Here is a 16,206-nt window from a genome sequence, read left to right as displayed (position 1 = left end):
ATATATATATATATACATACATACACAAACATACACACACACACACATATCTATATATCTGTATTAGCATCATAGTTTTTATTAGTATCTTGCCCCTTTAACTGGTAATTAACATCTTGATTCTGGATCTACCCCTACCCAACCTCCTTTATAGATAGTTACTTTATACTACTCCTAAAATCTTGACAATATTTATGACCATACTCAGGTATGAGCTGTCAACTCACTCCTGCCCTCCATTCTAAACAGACACAGTCTTCTAGTCTTAGATTTAGTAGTTGATAAAAAGACTAATAAATTAAAAATGAACCACAATCCTTTACAAGCTATGACTCCAACAAACTTCATACATTTCTTGGAAGTGTAGTATATTCTTAGCTACAATAGTGACAACATGGACTTTTTCTATCTTTTTGCTCTATTAGAGTAGTTGAGTAAAATTATATTAATATATTAATGTGTCCAACTGATTAAAATTCTATTTATTTATTTGTGCAGCTAAGGATAGCCCTGCATTTAAATTGATGAAATGATTGCATTGTTCAATTAAATGGAGCCGCTTGAAACGGTCGTCTGCATCACTTTTTGATATCCTGTTGCTTATTTTGGTTATATATATATATATATATATACGCACATACATACATACATCCACACACACACACACACATATATATATATACAAAGAAAACAAGGACAGGTCATTCAAAGTTTTCTTTCTTCAGTCAAGTAACAGATTATCTTCGCAATTTTGGCTGATTATACTTGAGATTGCTCCAATCTGTCCAGCCCCAAGGAAAAACTAAGCTAAGAGCATTAGATTCCTTGGAAGAAAGCAGCGAATGTATACAAAAACAAGGACAGAAAAAAACGGGACAATGTTACATATATTTATATATATATATTTCCAAGGAATATAATGCTCTCAGCTTAGTTTTTTCCTTGGAGCTGGCCAGATTAGAGCAATCTCAAGATTAATCAGCCGAAATTGCGAGGATAATCTGGTTCTTGACTGAGGATAAAAAGCTTCGAATGACCCGTCCTTGTTTTCTTTGTATCCTCTTTCTGGATGTTTTGTTGTCCTTTTTTGTGTCACCTAGTTGTCCGGATGTTTTGTGCTCTTGTCCCATTTTGTATTTTATACACACACACACACACACATAAAGTAGTTGTATGCTATCAACTTAATGTGACAGTCCCACGAAGGGAATAATACTACTGCTATTTAGCCCTAGGAAGCAGCACTGCATGGCTGACAGGAAGCAGTATTGCTTCCTAGGGCTAAATAGCAGTAGTATTATTCCCTTCGTGGGACTGTCACATTAAGTTGACAGCATATAACTACTTTATCGTATCACTTCTGCATAACTCTCTCTGAGAGATTTAGAAATGTATTATATATATATATAACGTGATTTTCTGTGCAGTCCTTACAAAAACTATTAGTCATACCTGAGTTCTTCCCCCTGAGAAATGAAAAAAAAAATTTATTTTTTTTTGTGATTTTCCTTCGTGAAATTCGTAGGAGTTAGATTTAACATTCATTTTCTTTCAATAGCGTAGGTGTTTTTGAAAATTCTTGATATGTTCCATAATGTTGTGTAGAGATCTTTGATAAATGCTTCTACAACGCTGATTAAAGAGGAAAATAATATTCAGAATGTTACATTTTTATTTCATTAATATGGATAAGTTTGTATATTTGAAATTCAAAATGAATTCGAATTCTTAATGTCAGGATTATGGCATATATAAATAAAGACATTGATTAAATTTTTACCATATGGCTTTCATTAATTCATTTTCTCTTAAAAGAGCATTTAAGTATATGATTTTATTTGCTTATTTTATTTTTTTAAATGTTTCTGTCATTAGACTATGGCCATGCTGGGCGTCATCAGCTTGAAGGTTTGGTTAAACAAATCGCCCCCAGTTGTTACTTATTGAGCCTGGTACTTGTTCTGTTGGACTCTTTTGCCGAACTGCTAAGTTACAGGTAGAGAAACAAGCCAACACTGGTTGTCATGCTGGAGGAGGTGGACAAAAGCAAGTGCAAATGTACACACACACATAGCTCTCTTTCTCGATATCTTTCTGCTTCTTTGTCTTTCTCTCTCTCTCTCTCTCTATATATATATATATATGTACACACACACACACACACACACACACACACACACACACACACACACACACACACACACTCATACACACACACACACACACATACATGTGAATATATGCATATCATCATCATGATGATCATCATTTAATGTCCGCCTTCCATGCTTACATGGGTTGCATATATATATATACACACACACACATATACTATATACATACATATAGGTATATATGTGCGTGTGTATGCATAAATGTGTGTGTGTGTGTGTGTGTGTGTTTGGTGTGTATTATATCTATCTATACACATGCATACATATATGTGTATATATATTTGTATATATATATATATATATATTATATATATATATATAATATATATATATGTATATGTATATATATATGCAACCCATGTAAGCATGGAAGGCAGACATTAAATGATGATGATTATGATGACGATATGCATATATTCACATGTGTGTGTGTTGTGCGTGAGTGTGTGTGTGAGTGTGTGTGTGTGTGTGTGTGTGTGTATACATATATATATAGAGAGAAAGACAAAGAGACACGCATCTTTGCTAGTATATACGCAGTGAAGCTATACAATATTGTCGTATTTATTACGATTGCTATTTTCCAGTAAATATTGGTGCCTTGTTGTACCATTTATCTACTTTTATATATATATATAATATATATATATATATATATATATATATATATATTTTTTCTAGTTTCAGCTCAGAGCTGCGGCCATGCTGATGCACCGCCGTTTTGTAAGACCCCCTTAATACAAGCCATGAGTAGGATTGAACCCCACCCTGGCTTTCTCATTGCCACACATGTCTTTACCCACAAGACCACCGAGGCAACTACATATATATATATATATATATATATTATATATATATATATATATATGATAGGCTTCTTTTACTTTCCATTTACCAAGTCCACTCAGTTGGATCAAGGTCATATTAGAAGACACATGTTCAAGGTTCTGTGAGGAGGGACTGAACCCAAAACTATGTGGTTGAGAAGCAAGCTTCTTACCACACCACCACATTTGTACCTATAACAGCAAAAAAGGAAAAAAACTCCAATGCTACTCATACTCCAAATGCTGGGCCTCATTATCACTGAGAATTTCTCCTGATGGAAGTACATCTTTATCATAACTGGAACTGCATTCCAAAGTCTGGCCCTTCTCTTTAACACCAGAAAATATCTCAGCAGTTCAGCTTTTGGTACTTTGCAAAACCCCAGTCAGGCTCACGTTGGAATATAACTCCCATATCTAAAATGATGCTTGCTGCTTTGCACACAGACATTCTTGACTGCATCCCAATAATGGCTATTTATCACCAACAGAGGCACTCCTGTCTCTAACCTACATGCACACTGTCTTTTCTATTGCTACTATAATGGTCTCTGTTTCTTGGAGATGGCTGGTATTGTACTTAACAACTCATGCACCCCTGACTAACTTAACTCTTCACCTCTCATCACCCCTTCTGTGTCCAACACCCCTGGTTGCGCACAAATCACTATGTTCAGTCCTTTCCTCCCAGAACACCAGTTCTTTGGAATTTCCTCCTTGCTGGTCTTTCCTGTAAGTGTTGACATGCAACAGTTTAAACGGAACATTAATAATATCAAACTCATTGGTTTCAGAGCACATGTAAAGATCTTGGGTATTGCCTCTTCCCCTAAGCTAATAAGTAAAAAGAAAGAAAGTATAATAATAAAGAATTGGTTAATTTTATAGGCAGCCCTTATAACTATTCAGCTGATAAATAGGAGTGGAACTTGTGGTATTCATATAGTCTGAACAAATGATATTTATTTATATAATCTCATGGTAAAACTAGAATGACTGTGACAGCAAGCTTTTAAACTTAAGTCAATATTGAGCCAATAAAGGATACTTTACAAGCTCACTCAGTCTGCTAGAAATAGCAGGCAAATTTTTCCCTAAATCACACTCTATCACCATTTGACATAAAGAATGGAGTACACATGATAATGTAGCCCTACATAACCATAAAAAGGAGTGGTGACTCTTGTAATGCTTTATACCTTTCCTCTTAGGTATGCTCTTCTCAATCAGGGTTGACCAGGAACTTAACAACAACAACAATAACAACAAGAGAGAGAGAGAGAGTGGGGAGTAATGAAAGAGAACTAAAGTGATAGGAGCAATAAGATGACAGAGGTAAATGTAATGGAAGTCAGAGAAAGTGATAGACATTAAGTGCACAAGGATTGTTCGTAATGAGATTCAATAGAAACAGCAACTTATAAGTTACTAGCAGCATAGCCTGGCGTTGCCTGGGTATGTAAGAGCCCCTAGTAGGCAACGACTAATCCCAATCTAGTCCTTTCCCTCTAGGGAACGAAGGCGCATGTGTAGGTTGCAATGTCTTCTCTTCACTCCCAAATAACTATCAAACAGCTATCGATAATTCAACCCAACCAATTCCTACCAGGAAGAAATTACATTCGAGACTTTACCCCCAACACCGCCACTTCTGCTAATAGCTGCTGCAGCCGCAAGTTATTCGAATACTTTTTTGTTTAAACTTTCTTTATAACTACCACCCCAAACGTTTTACCTTAAATTTTTTACGTACCCTAAGGGTCCTCGGACGCTACTTGCAAACTCTTGGTTTATTATAAACCGCTTTTGTCGTGTGCACCAAAAAACCTTTTCCATTCGTTTGTTCAGTTTGGTCACTTTTGACTTTTTCGTTGTTGTCACTCACATTGCTGCCCGCTTTTTTGCCGTTTTTGTACATTTTTATACATTTTTTCAGAACTGGGGGAACTTTTCAAAATTTTTGCTGCGTTAGTTTTGAATTATGACATTGGGCTATGTGTGTATCAAGTTTCATCAGAGTCGGTTGAAAGCCGTGGTCAGGGTGAGGGTACAACCTGACAGACACACAGACACACAGACAGACAAACTGCCGTTTATATATAGAGAGATGTATCTATAATCCAGCATCTTAAGCTCCCGGCTATTGTGATGTTTTGATATTTATTTTATTTTTCTTGAACCACGACTGTTTTTGTTTTTATCATGCTTACAGGTGAACCAAGTGATTATCTGCAGTATTATATATTCCCACTGTTGGTTCCTGCGTTGACAGAAGTTTTGAGACAGGCCAAAATAGAAAACTGCTTTGTGGTATGTTATCTGTCTTCTTTTTAAGTGTCTTGAGAGAAAAATTGGATGTAAGAGGCATCAGATGTAGCATGCAAGAGAGAAGACTGCACTGGTATGGTCATGTGAAAGGCGGCGAGCTGGCAGAAACGTTAGCATGCCGGGCGAAATGCTTAGCGGTATTTCGTCTGCCACTATGTTCTGAGTTCAAATTCCGCCGAGGTCGACTTTGCCTTTCATCCTTTCGGGGGTCGATAAATTAAGTACCAGTTACGCACTGGGGTTGATATAATCGACTTAATCCGTTTGTCTGTCCTTGTTTCTCCCCTCTGTGTTTAGCCCCTTGTGGGTAGTAAAGAAATAGGTATTTCGTCTGTCGTTACATTCTGAGTTCAAATTCCACCGAGGTCGACTTTGCCTTTCATCCTTTCGGGGTCAATAAATTAAGTACCAGTTACGCACTGGGGTCGATATAATCGACTTAATCCATTTGTTTGTCCTTGTTTGTCCCCTCTATGTTTAGCCCCTTGTGGGTAGTAAAGAAATAGGTATGGTCATGTGACGCATATGGATGAGGACAGCAGCGTAAAGAAGTGCCAATCTTTAACTGTGGAAGGGACCTGTGGATGAGGTAAACCCAGGAAGACATGGGATGAGGGGGTGAAGTATGATCTTTGGATGTTGGGTCAAACGGTGGCAATGACAAGTGACTGAGACCATTGGTGATTTTCTGAGCTTGAGAAGATACATCAAGTCAAGTGAAATCGTGGTTGTGGCCAGTGATAGTGATGCATCAAAAGGCATCCATGCCAGTGATACATAAAGGGCAAACACTACAGTCTGTAAAGTGGTTGGTGTTAGGAAGGGAATCCAGCTGTAGAAACTGAGCGAAAACAGACTGAAGCCTGGTAGAGCTGGCTGGCTTACAAGTTCCAGTCATAGTGCCTAACCCATGCCAGCATAGGAAATGGATACTAAATAATGACGACGATGGTGGTGATGGTGGTGGTGGTGGTAATGGTGGTGGTGATGGTAGTGGTGGTGGTGGTGGTGGTGGCAGCGATGATGATGATGATGATCCATAAACACTTTTTAAATTTATATTTTGAATGAGGTGAAATGGCTTTTAGCATGAAATTAATGACTAGACATGGTTATACATTAAAGTTTTTTTTGCTATTATATATGTAAATGCAGAAAATATTATGTCTATTTTTATGCTGTAATATGCAAATGTTTTGATAGACTGGTGACTCATTTCCTCATGCCAAAATACTAAGAAAATGAGCTACTGGCTTACTGAAGCATTAGAATACCAACAACATTTTCTGCATTTCTTCTCATGTGATGTGACACAGAATCTGCACTTCAACCTACCGTCTGATGTGATGTTTGAATTCACAGAGTGTGAGACAGGAGTCTAATGTGGAACCAGTTAGCTAGCCTAAAAGTCTCGAGTAATGTGTCAAGCATGCTAACACACTACTCAACACACACATACACACACACACACACACACACACAACTCAACACACACTCAAACACCCACACACCTGACTCCATTCTGTCTGTCTACCAAATCCACTCACAAAGCTTTGGTCAATATGAGGCTGTTGTAGAAGACACACGTCCAAGTTGCCATGCAGTGGGACTGAACCTGAAACCATGTGATTGGGAAATGAGCTTTTTAACCTCTATGTCTGCACCTATATATGAATGTATGTATGTATGTATGTATGTATGTATGTATGTATGTATGTATGTATCTATCTATCTATCTATCTATCTATCAGTCTATCCATCCATCCATCCATCCGTCCATCCGTCCGTCCATCCATCCATCCATCCACCCGTCCGTCTATCTATCTATCTATCTATCTATCTATCTATCAGTCTATCCATCCATCCATCCATCCATCCATCCATCCGTCCATCCATCCATCCATCCGTCTGTCCGTCTATCTATCTATCTATCTATCTATCTATCTATGTAATTGATTTCAATTCTTGGCACAAGGCCAGTAGTCATGGGAGATGGGTAAGTCACTTACATTGACCCTAGGGCTCAGCTGGTTCTTATTTTATTGATCCTGAAATGATGAAAGGCAAAACCGACCTCAGCGGAATTTGAACTCAGAATGTAAAGATGGATGAAATGCCACTAAGCATTTAGCCTGGCATGCTAATGATTCTCTCAGTTCACCACCATATGAGTATATGTAGCTGCAAAGGATTTCAGTCTAAAACCGTAATTAGCCCATCAATTACATTAAGGTTTAACCTAGGATAACACAGGATGTTCTATTTCTTTCTTTTAATGTTTAAAATCTGAGATGAGTTGTTTGAACTCAAATATAGAGAAACAGAACTAAATATTGGTTATGAATTTTGGCATAAGGCCAGCAGTTTTGGGGGAGGGGTAAGTTGATTACATCAACCCCAATATGCAACTGGTACTTATTTTATTGACCCCAAAAGGATGAAAGGTAAAGTTGACCATGGTGGAATTTGAACTCAGAATGTAAAGATGGACAAAACACCACAAAGCATTTTCCCCAACATGCCAATGATTCTGTCAGCTCACTGCCTTAAAATGGAACTGAATATTGATTTCAAATTTTGGCACAAGGCCAGCAATTTCAAAGGATTTGGGGAAGTCAATTACATTGACCCCAGTGCTTGACTGGTACTTATTTTTATTGACCCTGAAAGGATGAAAGGCAAAGTCAACCTCAGTGGAATCTGAACTCAGAACATAAGGACAGACAAAATGCTGTTAAACATTTTGCCTGGTGTGCTATTGGTTCTACCAGCTCACCACCTTAAAAAGTGGAACTAAATACTAAAAGGCATTCTTATATTGGTGTTGTGAAATTTCTACAACCACAGTGGTAGGGGGGCTCCAAAAGGGGTATCAGGCAGTAGCGTCTCTGCCTTCCTGAGCTAGTTTTCCACCACATTTCTTAAAAATCACGGTAGAGGCCTTAGTCTCGGGGACCATTCATGTCTAGAAACTGAGGTTGGGGGTAAACAAGGGCATGCTCTCCATAGAAAATCCAGCTCCAAAAAAGCCTCATGATAGCAAAGGAAAATGGGCACCAGCCAGCCAGCCAGCCCAAAGGTTGGGGTTGGCTGCACCTTGGTTGCTATATGGCATTGAGGTAGATCTGGCCATCCCCCGTTAATGGGGACGAAACCCAGATTTAAAACACTGGATGATGATGATGATGATGATGATGACAGTACCTTGCATGTAATAAATATTATTATCTCACTAATTGCCCTTCTCTTTTAAGGGAAGCTAGCGGGGAGCAAAGTAAATATTTATGACATTATGAATACCTTCGATACCTTAAATTGGCTCATATCATGCAAATTAACTATTGATCGCACTGGACAAGACACTCAGCCAAATTTTGTAGAGAGGGAGGAGAAGATAACAGTTTGTTTGTATTAACTTCCTGTCACTTGTTTCATTGAAGCTCTTTCACTTTACCCCTGGAGGGGCGAAAAGTAGAGCTAACCCCCCAACTGGTAGTTGTTAGCTTGGTGCTGTATGCTATAGCCATTTACAGTATCAGTTTAATTATTGATATCTCTTAACTAGGCATGGAGCCAATTTTTTTATTTTTTTATTTTTTTATTTTTTTATTTTTTTATTTTTTAAATTTTTTATGAAAGGAGGCATGTAATTGATTCAATTAACCTTGGAGTGAAAATATATTGAAATGACAGATAAAGGTTGTCATTCTGGTACGTGAGTTCAAATCTTGACTTTGGCAGAGTTTAAACTCGTAAATATGTAGGTGAGGAGATTGTTTTTATTACTTTGTCAGGGGGAAGAGCAGTGTCCTTGAGGAAGAACAGTATCCCTTCTCAGGGCTCTAAAGAGAGAAGGAAGGCGGGAGAGAGGGCAAGAGAGAGAAGGGGAGAGAGGGAGGGAGAAAAGGAAAGAGAGGAGGGGGAAATAGAGAGGAGTTAGGGAGAGAGGTAGGGAAAGAAAAAGGTAAGAAGAGAGGGAAAGCGGGTAAGAAAGGAAGAGTGGGCAAGAGAGGGAGAGGAGGGAGAAAGAGAGAGAGAGAGAAGGAGGGAGGGAGAGATAAAGCTAAGGAGGGGGAGAGAAAGTGAGGGGGAGAAAGTGAGAGAGAGAGAGGGGAGTGAGGGAGAGAAAGAAAAGGAGAGGGAGAGATGTAGGGAAAGAAAGGCAGGGAGAGCAGTTAGGGAGAGAAACAGAGAAGAAGGGTGCAAGAGATGGGGAGGGAGGGAGTAGTTATCCTTAAACCAGGGTCTGACCTGAATAATTGCAACAGAGTAGATGGACATTGTTAAAGGTCCCCAAAGTCCAGGTGTTAAGCTGGGTAGTGGATTGAGCTTACCACCCAAGTAGTTCACGGTGGGATTTGAACTCAGAACTCAAAGAGACAGAACAAATACCACAAAGCATCCCATCCAAAGTGGAGATGCATGGTTTAGTGGTCAGTACGTTCTGAGTTCAAATTCCGCCGAGGTCGACGTTGCCTTTCATCCTTTCAGGGTTGATAAATTAAGTACCAGTTACGCACTGGGGTCGCTGTAATCGACTTAATACCTATGTCTGTCCTTGTTTGTCCCCCTCTATGTTTAGCCCCTTGTGGGTGATAAAGAAATAGGTATTTGGCCCATGATTGTAAGAATGTGGTTTCGATTCCTGGACAGGCCAATGCATTGTGTTCTTAAGCAAAACACTTCATTTCACATTGCTCCAGTCCACTCTGCTGGCAAAAATGAGTAATCCGGTGATGGACTAGCATCCTGTCCAGGGAGAAATATATATATGCCAGGGAAACCAGGAAACCGGCCCTATTCCCCCTACGGAGTAGTGTGAACCAACCATCCCATCCAATGTTTTAACAATGTTACTAGACTCACCAGCTTAGAAGAGTACATTATTTTATTGACCCTGAGTGGATGAGTTACAAGGTAGACTGGGGGTGGGATTTGAACTCAGAATGCAAAGACCCAGAATAAACACCACAAGTATTTTGTACAATGCACTCTAATGACTTTGCCAGTTAGCCACCTTAGCTGTGTAGTAAGAAGTTTGCTTCCCAACCACATGGTTCTGGGTTCAGTCCCACTGTATGGCACTTTGTGCAAGTGTCTCTACTATAGCCTCAGGATGACCAAAGCCTTGTGAGTGGATTTGGTAGATGGAAACTGAAAGAAGCCTGTTATGTGTGTGTATGTGTGTGTGTGCATATGTGTATGTGTGCGTATGTGTGTGTGTGTGTGTGTGTGTGTTTGTGTGTGTGTGTGTGTGTGTGTGTGGTTGTTCCCCACCACTGCTTGACAACCAGTGTTGGTGTGTTTACCTCCCCATAAATTAGCAGTTTGGCAAAAAGAGATTGATTGAGTAAGTACCAAGTTTAAAAAATATTGTGATTGATTCATTCAACAAAAACCTCTTCGAGGCGGTGCCCTGGCATGGTCACAATTCAGTGACTGAAACAAGTAAAAGAATAAATTTAATACTGTATTGCATTTAATATGGGTCATCACAGCTATCTCTACTGCATTTGCCCTCATCAGATATTGACAGCTTTCAATTTTCCACATGACCAAATTTTTTTATAGTACCTGAAAGGGTGGAGCTTACAATCAGCTGAAATTAACTCCCTAAACTCAGCAGGGTTTGAACCTGAAACACAGCGGGGCAAAACTAAATACTGCAATGCATGTAGTTTGACACTCAGTTCTCTCCGTTATCTCCACTGCGATTGCATCAGTTGTATTGATTTCCTTGGACTTGGCGTTAGACCAATGTTTGCTGTATCATCTCCAGCATCTCCAGCATCCCTCCTCCACCTCACACAAGTTAAATATTAACATCACAATAATTATTCACACCAATTTTTTGTTTTTGTTTTTCCACGATACCACGTGAGAAGAATATAGAAGAATATTCCAGTTATTTTATTTCTATTTTACATTTATTTATTTTTCAGTTTAATTTTTTTAATTTTATCTTCCCTGACAATAGCCTGAATTGGTATTGATTTTGCTAACCTACCAGGAAGTTATTAAATATCGATTGATTTTTGACTAGGCACTGGGCCAATTTTTATTAGGGAGAAAGAGATGTAGCCAATTGAATTAAATTAGTGGACTACTGGTACTTGTTTTGTTGTTCTCAGGAGGAACAGAAGGGTAATGTGCCTCCCTGCTGTAACTTAACTGAAATGGTGGAAACCTATGTAATACTCGAGTGTTTTTAGACTGAGATTTATGGGGTCACTTTCAGCATTCTTAAGGAATTGTATAACATTAGATATAAGACTAAGTTTTGTGGAAACAACTAGACTAGTTTTTATTCTTCTTAGACCTTCATCAGAGAAACACTGTCTGTCTTTTGTTCATAGAAATATTATTAGTTTATAAGTATTTAGAGTCTTGCCTTGGCATTGCATGTTAGTTGTAAAATGAGTGTCATTGTCATAGAAGTGGTATCCACTTCCAACATTGGTCGTGATGAAATATTACCTTGCAGGTGAGGGCCGATGACAAGAGGGCCATCTAACCATTGAATATCTGCTTCAAAAATTTCTATCAGCCCCATGCAAGCATGGTAAAGGGGGGATGAACATTAAAATGATGATGATGATGATGATGACACATGTATACTAATAGGACATAGTTCAACTGGTTTGACAACATGATAAATCAATTAATTAATGTATTACTGTGTTTTTGGATAATTTATGATGTAATGAAAGGTGTACATTTTTTTTTTTTTTTGGTAAAAATATATTTTTAGCCTGATTGTGAAAAATAACCACAACATGTTTACTCCATGTTTTTCTTTTTTTTTTTATATTTTCGTGGGCAGAAAAAAAATGGGCTCAATCGAACTTAGTTTCTAGTCATCCGAGAAAGATTATCCATCTTCTGTCTAGAGAAAAATTAGCAACTTATAGCTTTTAATAGTGTATAAAAACTCGGACACTGTTAATCTGGCCTGTCTAATTCATATGACATTAGATACATTGACAACATTGTTAATAGATCATTAGTAGCGCTCTAATAATTTCATTATAATTAATATGATCATTATAACATCTGTTGCTCTGTTGATTGGTAGCTCATCTACATTCGTAAAATAACTAATTGTATATCGTTTCATACAACTAATCACAAATATCCAAACCTCTACCGTCTATGTTTCTTCAAATAAAGTAGTGTCTTGTTTAATATATATTCACTTTTTTCCTGATATCGGTGTTATAGAATGAGACACATGGATATCACAACATACTAATATAATCATTGTATATTGTATCCTATATAATCATTGTATATTGTATCCTATATAAGCATTTCATTCTGTAATGATCAAATCACATCATAGTGTGGGTCTCATTAGACCAGTGGTTTTCAACCAGGGTTCCGCGGAACCATAGGGTTCTGCCAGTAGAGTCCAGGGGTTCTGCAAGAAGTTACAAAACTGCTAAAATCGGCAGTAATTTTTAATTCTCCTGTGCAGATATGTGTGCATAAGACTATTAAATTATTGCACAGGGGTTCCTCGAGCCAGTGGAATGTTTCCTTGGGGTTCCGCTCCAGCAAAAAGTTTGAAAAGCACTGCATTAGACCATAAATGTAAACAGTGGAGGTGTGTGGCTTAGTGGTTAGGGTGTTGGACTCATGATCTTAAGATTATAGTTTTGATTCCTGAACCGGGCAATGTGTTGTATTCTTGAGCAAAACACTTCATTTCATGTTACTCCAGTCCATTCAGCTGGCAAAAATGAGTACACCTGTGATGGACTGGTGTTCTGTACAGGTGGGCAATTTATATGCCATGGAACTGGGAAACTGGCCCTCATGAGTCAGCATGACTCCAGAAGGTAACTTTACCTTTATAGATGTAAACAACAGTGGATTGGATTTTATATAACAATGGGTGCACAATCAACCCATTGGCGTTTAAACCTGCCATATCTGGCTCAAATATTGTCTTTGTTTTATGTTTAACTTGATCAGATTTAGTCTCTCAAGCCTTTCTAAAAATAAGCAGTCACATTATTGACATCTTGAAGCCAGGAGATAATGTGTGATCAATTGAAAACAATGTGAATAAATAAGCATTACATTTTACTGAGTAATCAGAATGCTAAAGGATTGATAATATCTGAGAGCAGTGTTTTTCATGTGAAGGTGTTAGGATCACAGTCATTAGTTCATTGGCTCAATCGTTGGGTCAGGCAGTGTGATGTGTCTCTGAGCAAAGCACTTCATTTTATATTGTTCCTTTGCACTCAACTAAAAACGAATGCTAATTGCCCCTGGAGGTTAAATCTATGATAGACTGGCATCCCATCAATGGGAGGTCCTGCACTCTCAGCCTAAATGCCATGAAAATATGGACAATCCCCTACCTTATGAGTCAGTTGGTTTGAGACAGTTGGCTTTAGTGTTTCTTATAAAAAGATGGGGCTGTGAGGATTGGAATGTCGCACAGCCAAATTGCTATATTTAATATTAAGCTGGCTTACAAACAGGCTGTAACCTAAGACAGCATCATCATCATAATCATTATCATTTAATGTCTGTTTTCCATGCTGGCATGGGTTGGATAGTTTGACAGGAGCTGACTAGGCAGAAAACTGCACCAGGCTTCACTGTTTTGGCAGGGCTTTTACATGCCAAAACAGACCTCACTGGTGTTGGTGCCATGTAAAAAGCATTCAGCTGACTTTATAAGGTGGTTGGTGTTAGGAAGGGCATCCAGCTGTGTGTCTTAGAAATACGATGCAGCCTTAGAAACCTACTGTGGTCTTTGAAATACAACAAAGCTTTAGAGATCCACGGTAGTCTTTGGAACATATTTTTATCATAAATGAATATTTATCATTATCAGGACACATAATACCTCTATGAGTTCTTCAACCAGCTGCTAAATCTCCCTTAAATCGTACCCTACTATCTTAAATAAAGGAAACAGGCTTTAAGGGTGTTGCAGAAGGCCTGGTTGCAGATTCAACCTTCCAAGTTCTTTTACAGGGCTTAGAAAAACTGAAGGACCATTGCAATAAGTGTGTGACTCTGAGAAGGAAATACATTGAATAAAATTATTAACTGATACTCCTGTATTTTCTTTTATCCCAAACCAGGATCTTTTCAGCACTCCCTTGAGCCTGAACGACAACTTGATTAAAATTCAAATTCTTAATAGTTCTTAAAACATTTAAACACAGTTTTGCTAACAGTTATTAATTTTTTATATACAATACTTTTATTCTTCCTTTTCTTCTTTTAGAGGAAAAGAACCAAATTTAACTGTGCAGATTTCCTGACAGAATATCTGTATAAGTAAGTTAATTTAGATTTTAAGCTTGGTCAAACAGTTACTGTATTTTCATGTGTAATAGACATTTTTTTTTAATGTAAAAAAATTGATTGTGTGATTTCTGCAATGTTGATTTTTCAGCCAGTGTACTTTTATAGCTTACACCATTGAAGTTCAAAGGTCATCTATGAATTTGCTTTATATAATTGTTTAGGATGCATGAACAATTTCTAATGTATTTTATACAACAATTATACATCTGATTAAACTCCTTTTCCCATATATCATATTACTAAAGGTAGGTCAGTGCATATTATGCATGAAAGATATTTTTTCCAAGATTCCATTGACCATAATTGTGGGTGTGCATTATTTACAAGCACATATTGTAAGTGGTAAAAAAAGCCAAACTCTCTGTCTTTGATTTGGTTTCCATGCCCATCCTCATCTATGGACATGAATGTTGAGTAATGATTAAAAAAAAAGGTAAAGTTACCTTCTTGAGCCATGCCAACTCATAAGGGCTGGTTTCCTGGTTTCCATGGCGTATATATTCCCTGCCTGGACAGGACACCAGCCTGTTGCAGGATTGCTCATTTTTGCCAGCTGAGTGGACTGGAGCAACGTAAAATGAAGTGTGTTGCTCAAGAACACAATGTACTGCCCAGTCCAGAAGCCAAAATCACAATCTTACAATCATGAGTCCAACTAGGGTAATGACTGAAAGTGTATGATTACAAATATAAGTGGCCAAATGGGGTTCCTCCAAAGTTAAGTTAAGTTAATTTTTGGCTCAAAAAGCAAAAAGCAAGGCCATATAGGGGGACATGGAGTTATGTACAGGGAGGGTGTTCATGCAAAGAGTTCAGGCCATTTGTGGTCGAGGGAGACTTTGAACCAAGCGGTCGTCGGCATGTTCACTATCTCGTCCGGCAGCTTATTCCATGGATCCGCAACCCAGATGGAGAAAGCCCCTCTCCTTCGATTGAGATGAAATCGTCGCAGATAGAGCTTTTCAGAGTGACCACTGGAGTAACATTACTCAGCAAGGTGCTTAGCGCGAAGATCAGAAAGTCTCTTCAGGTTGAGATACTACTCCTCTCCATTGAGTGGTCACAGCTCTGGTACTGCAGACATGGAATTAGATTGTCACAGAAAAGAATTGCAAGACAGATTCAAGATGAGCCTCCTGGCAGGAGACCACGAGGTAGATTGAGGATGTGATGATTGAATAATATATCCATAGTCTTAGTTGGTCGCACTTAAGAATCCAACCAGAAAGTGTAATGAGAGTTGATTCTAATAAAATCCTACGGAGGAGGTACCTGAGGACTCTACCCACCCATGATCATCCCAAGAATAATGAGTGGAGAAAACAAATGGGTATTATACATGAATAGATATAGGAGGAATTTCAACCGTGTTTCGTGGTCTGCTACCACAGCAGCTCCTTTATAGGATCCAGTTAGTTCAAGACATCATCAGGAGGAACCACATCTGGTTTCGGCCCCTACTCCTCTACCGTTTTGACGTTGCGGGGCCCTTCCTTTCGGAGGTGTCTTCAGCTTCTGGTGTTGGGTGCGTGTGTTCTTTC

At 38.4% G+C, this 16,206-nt stretch overlaps 1 protein-coding gene across 2 annotated transcripts in view; it reads left to right on the top strand.

The window, feature by feature from the left end:
- Window positions 1-16,206, top strand: part of LOC115212416 (IQ domain-containing protein K-like) — a 74,856-nt gene that overhangs the window by 42,658 nt on the left and 15,992 nt on the right. For both annotated transcript variants that reach the window (XM_036503061.1, XM_029781325.2), the window contains exons 3-4: window positions 5,214-5,311; window positions 14,583-14,635. In XM_036503061.1, coding sequence (XP_036358954.1) covers window positions 5,214-5,311; window positions 14,583-14,635 — 151 coding nt within the window. The remainder of the gene's footprint in view (window positions 1-5,213; window positions 5,312-14,582; window positions 14,636-16,206) is intronic.

This window comes from Octopus sinensis, linkage group LG5, assembly GCF_006345805.1.
Source record: "Octopus sinensis linkage group LG5, ASM634580v1, whole genome shotgun sequence".
In the NCBI taxonomy this organism is placed as follows: domain Eukaryota; kingdom Metazoa; phylum Mollusca; class Cephalopoda; order Octopoda; family Octopodidae; genus Octopus; species Octopus sinensis.
The sequence above is the reverse complement of the archived record's forward strand: the minus strand, read 5'-3'. Positions and strand labels throughout refer to the sequence as shown.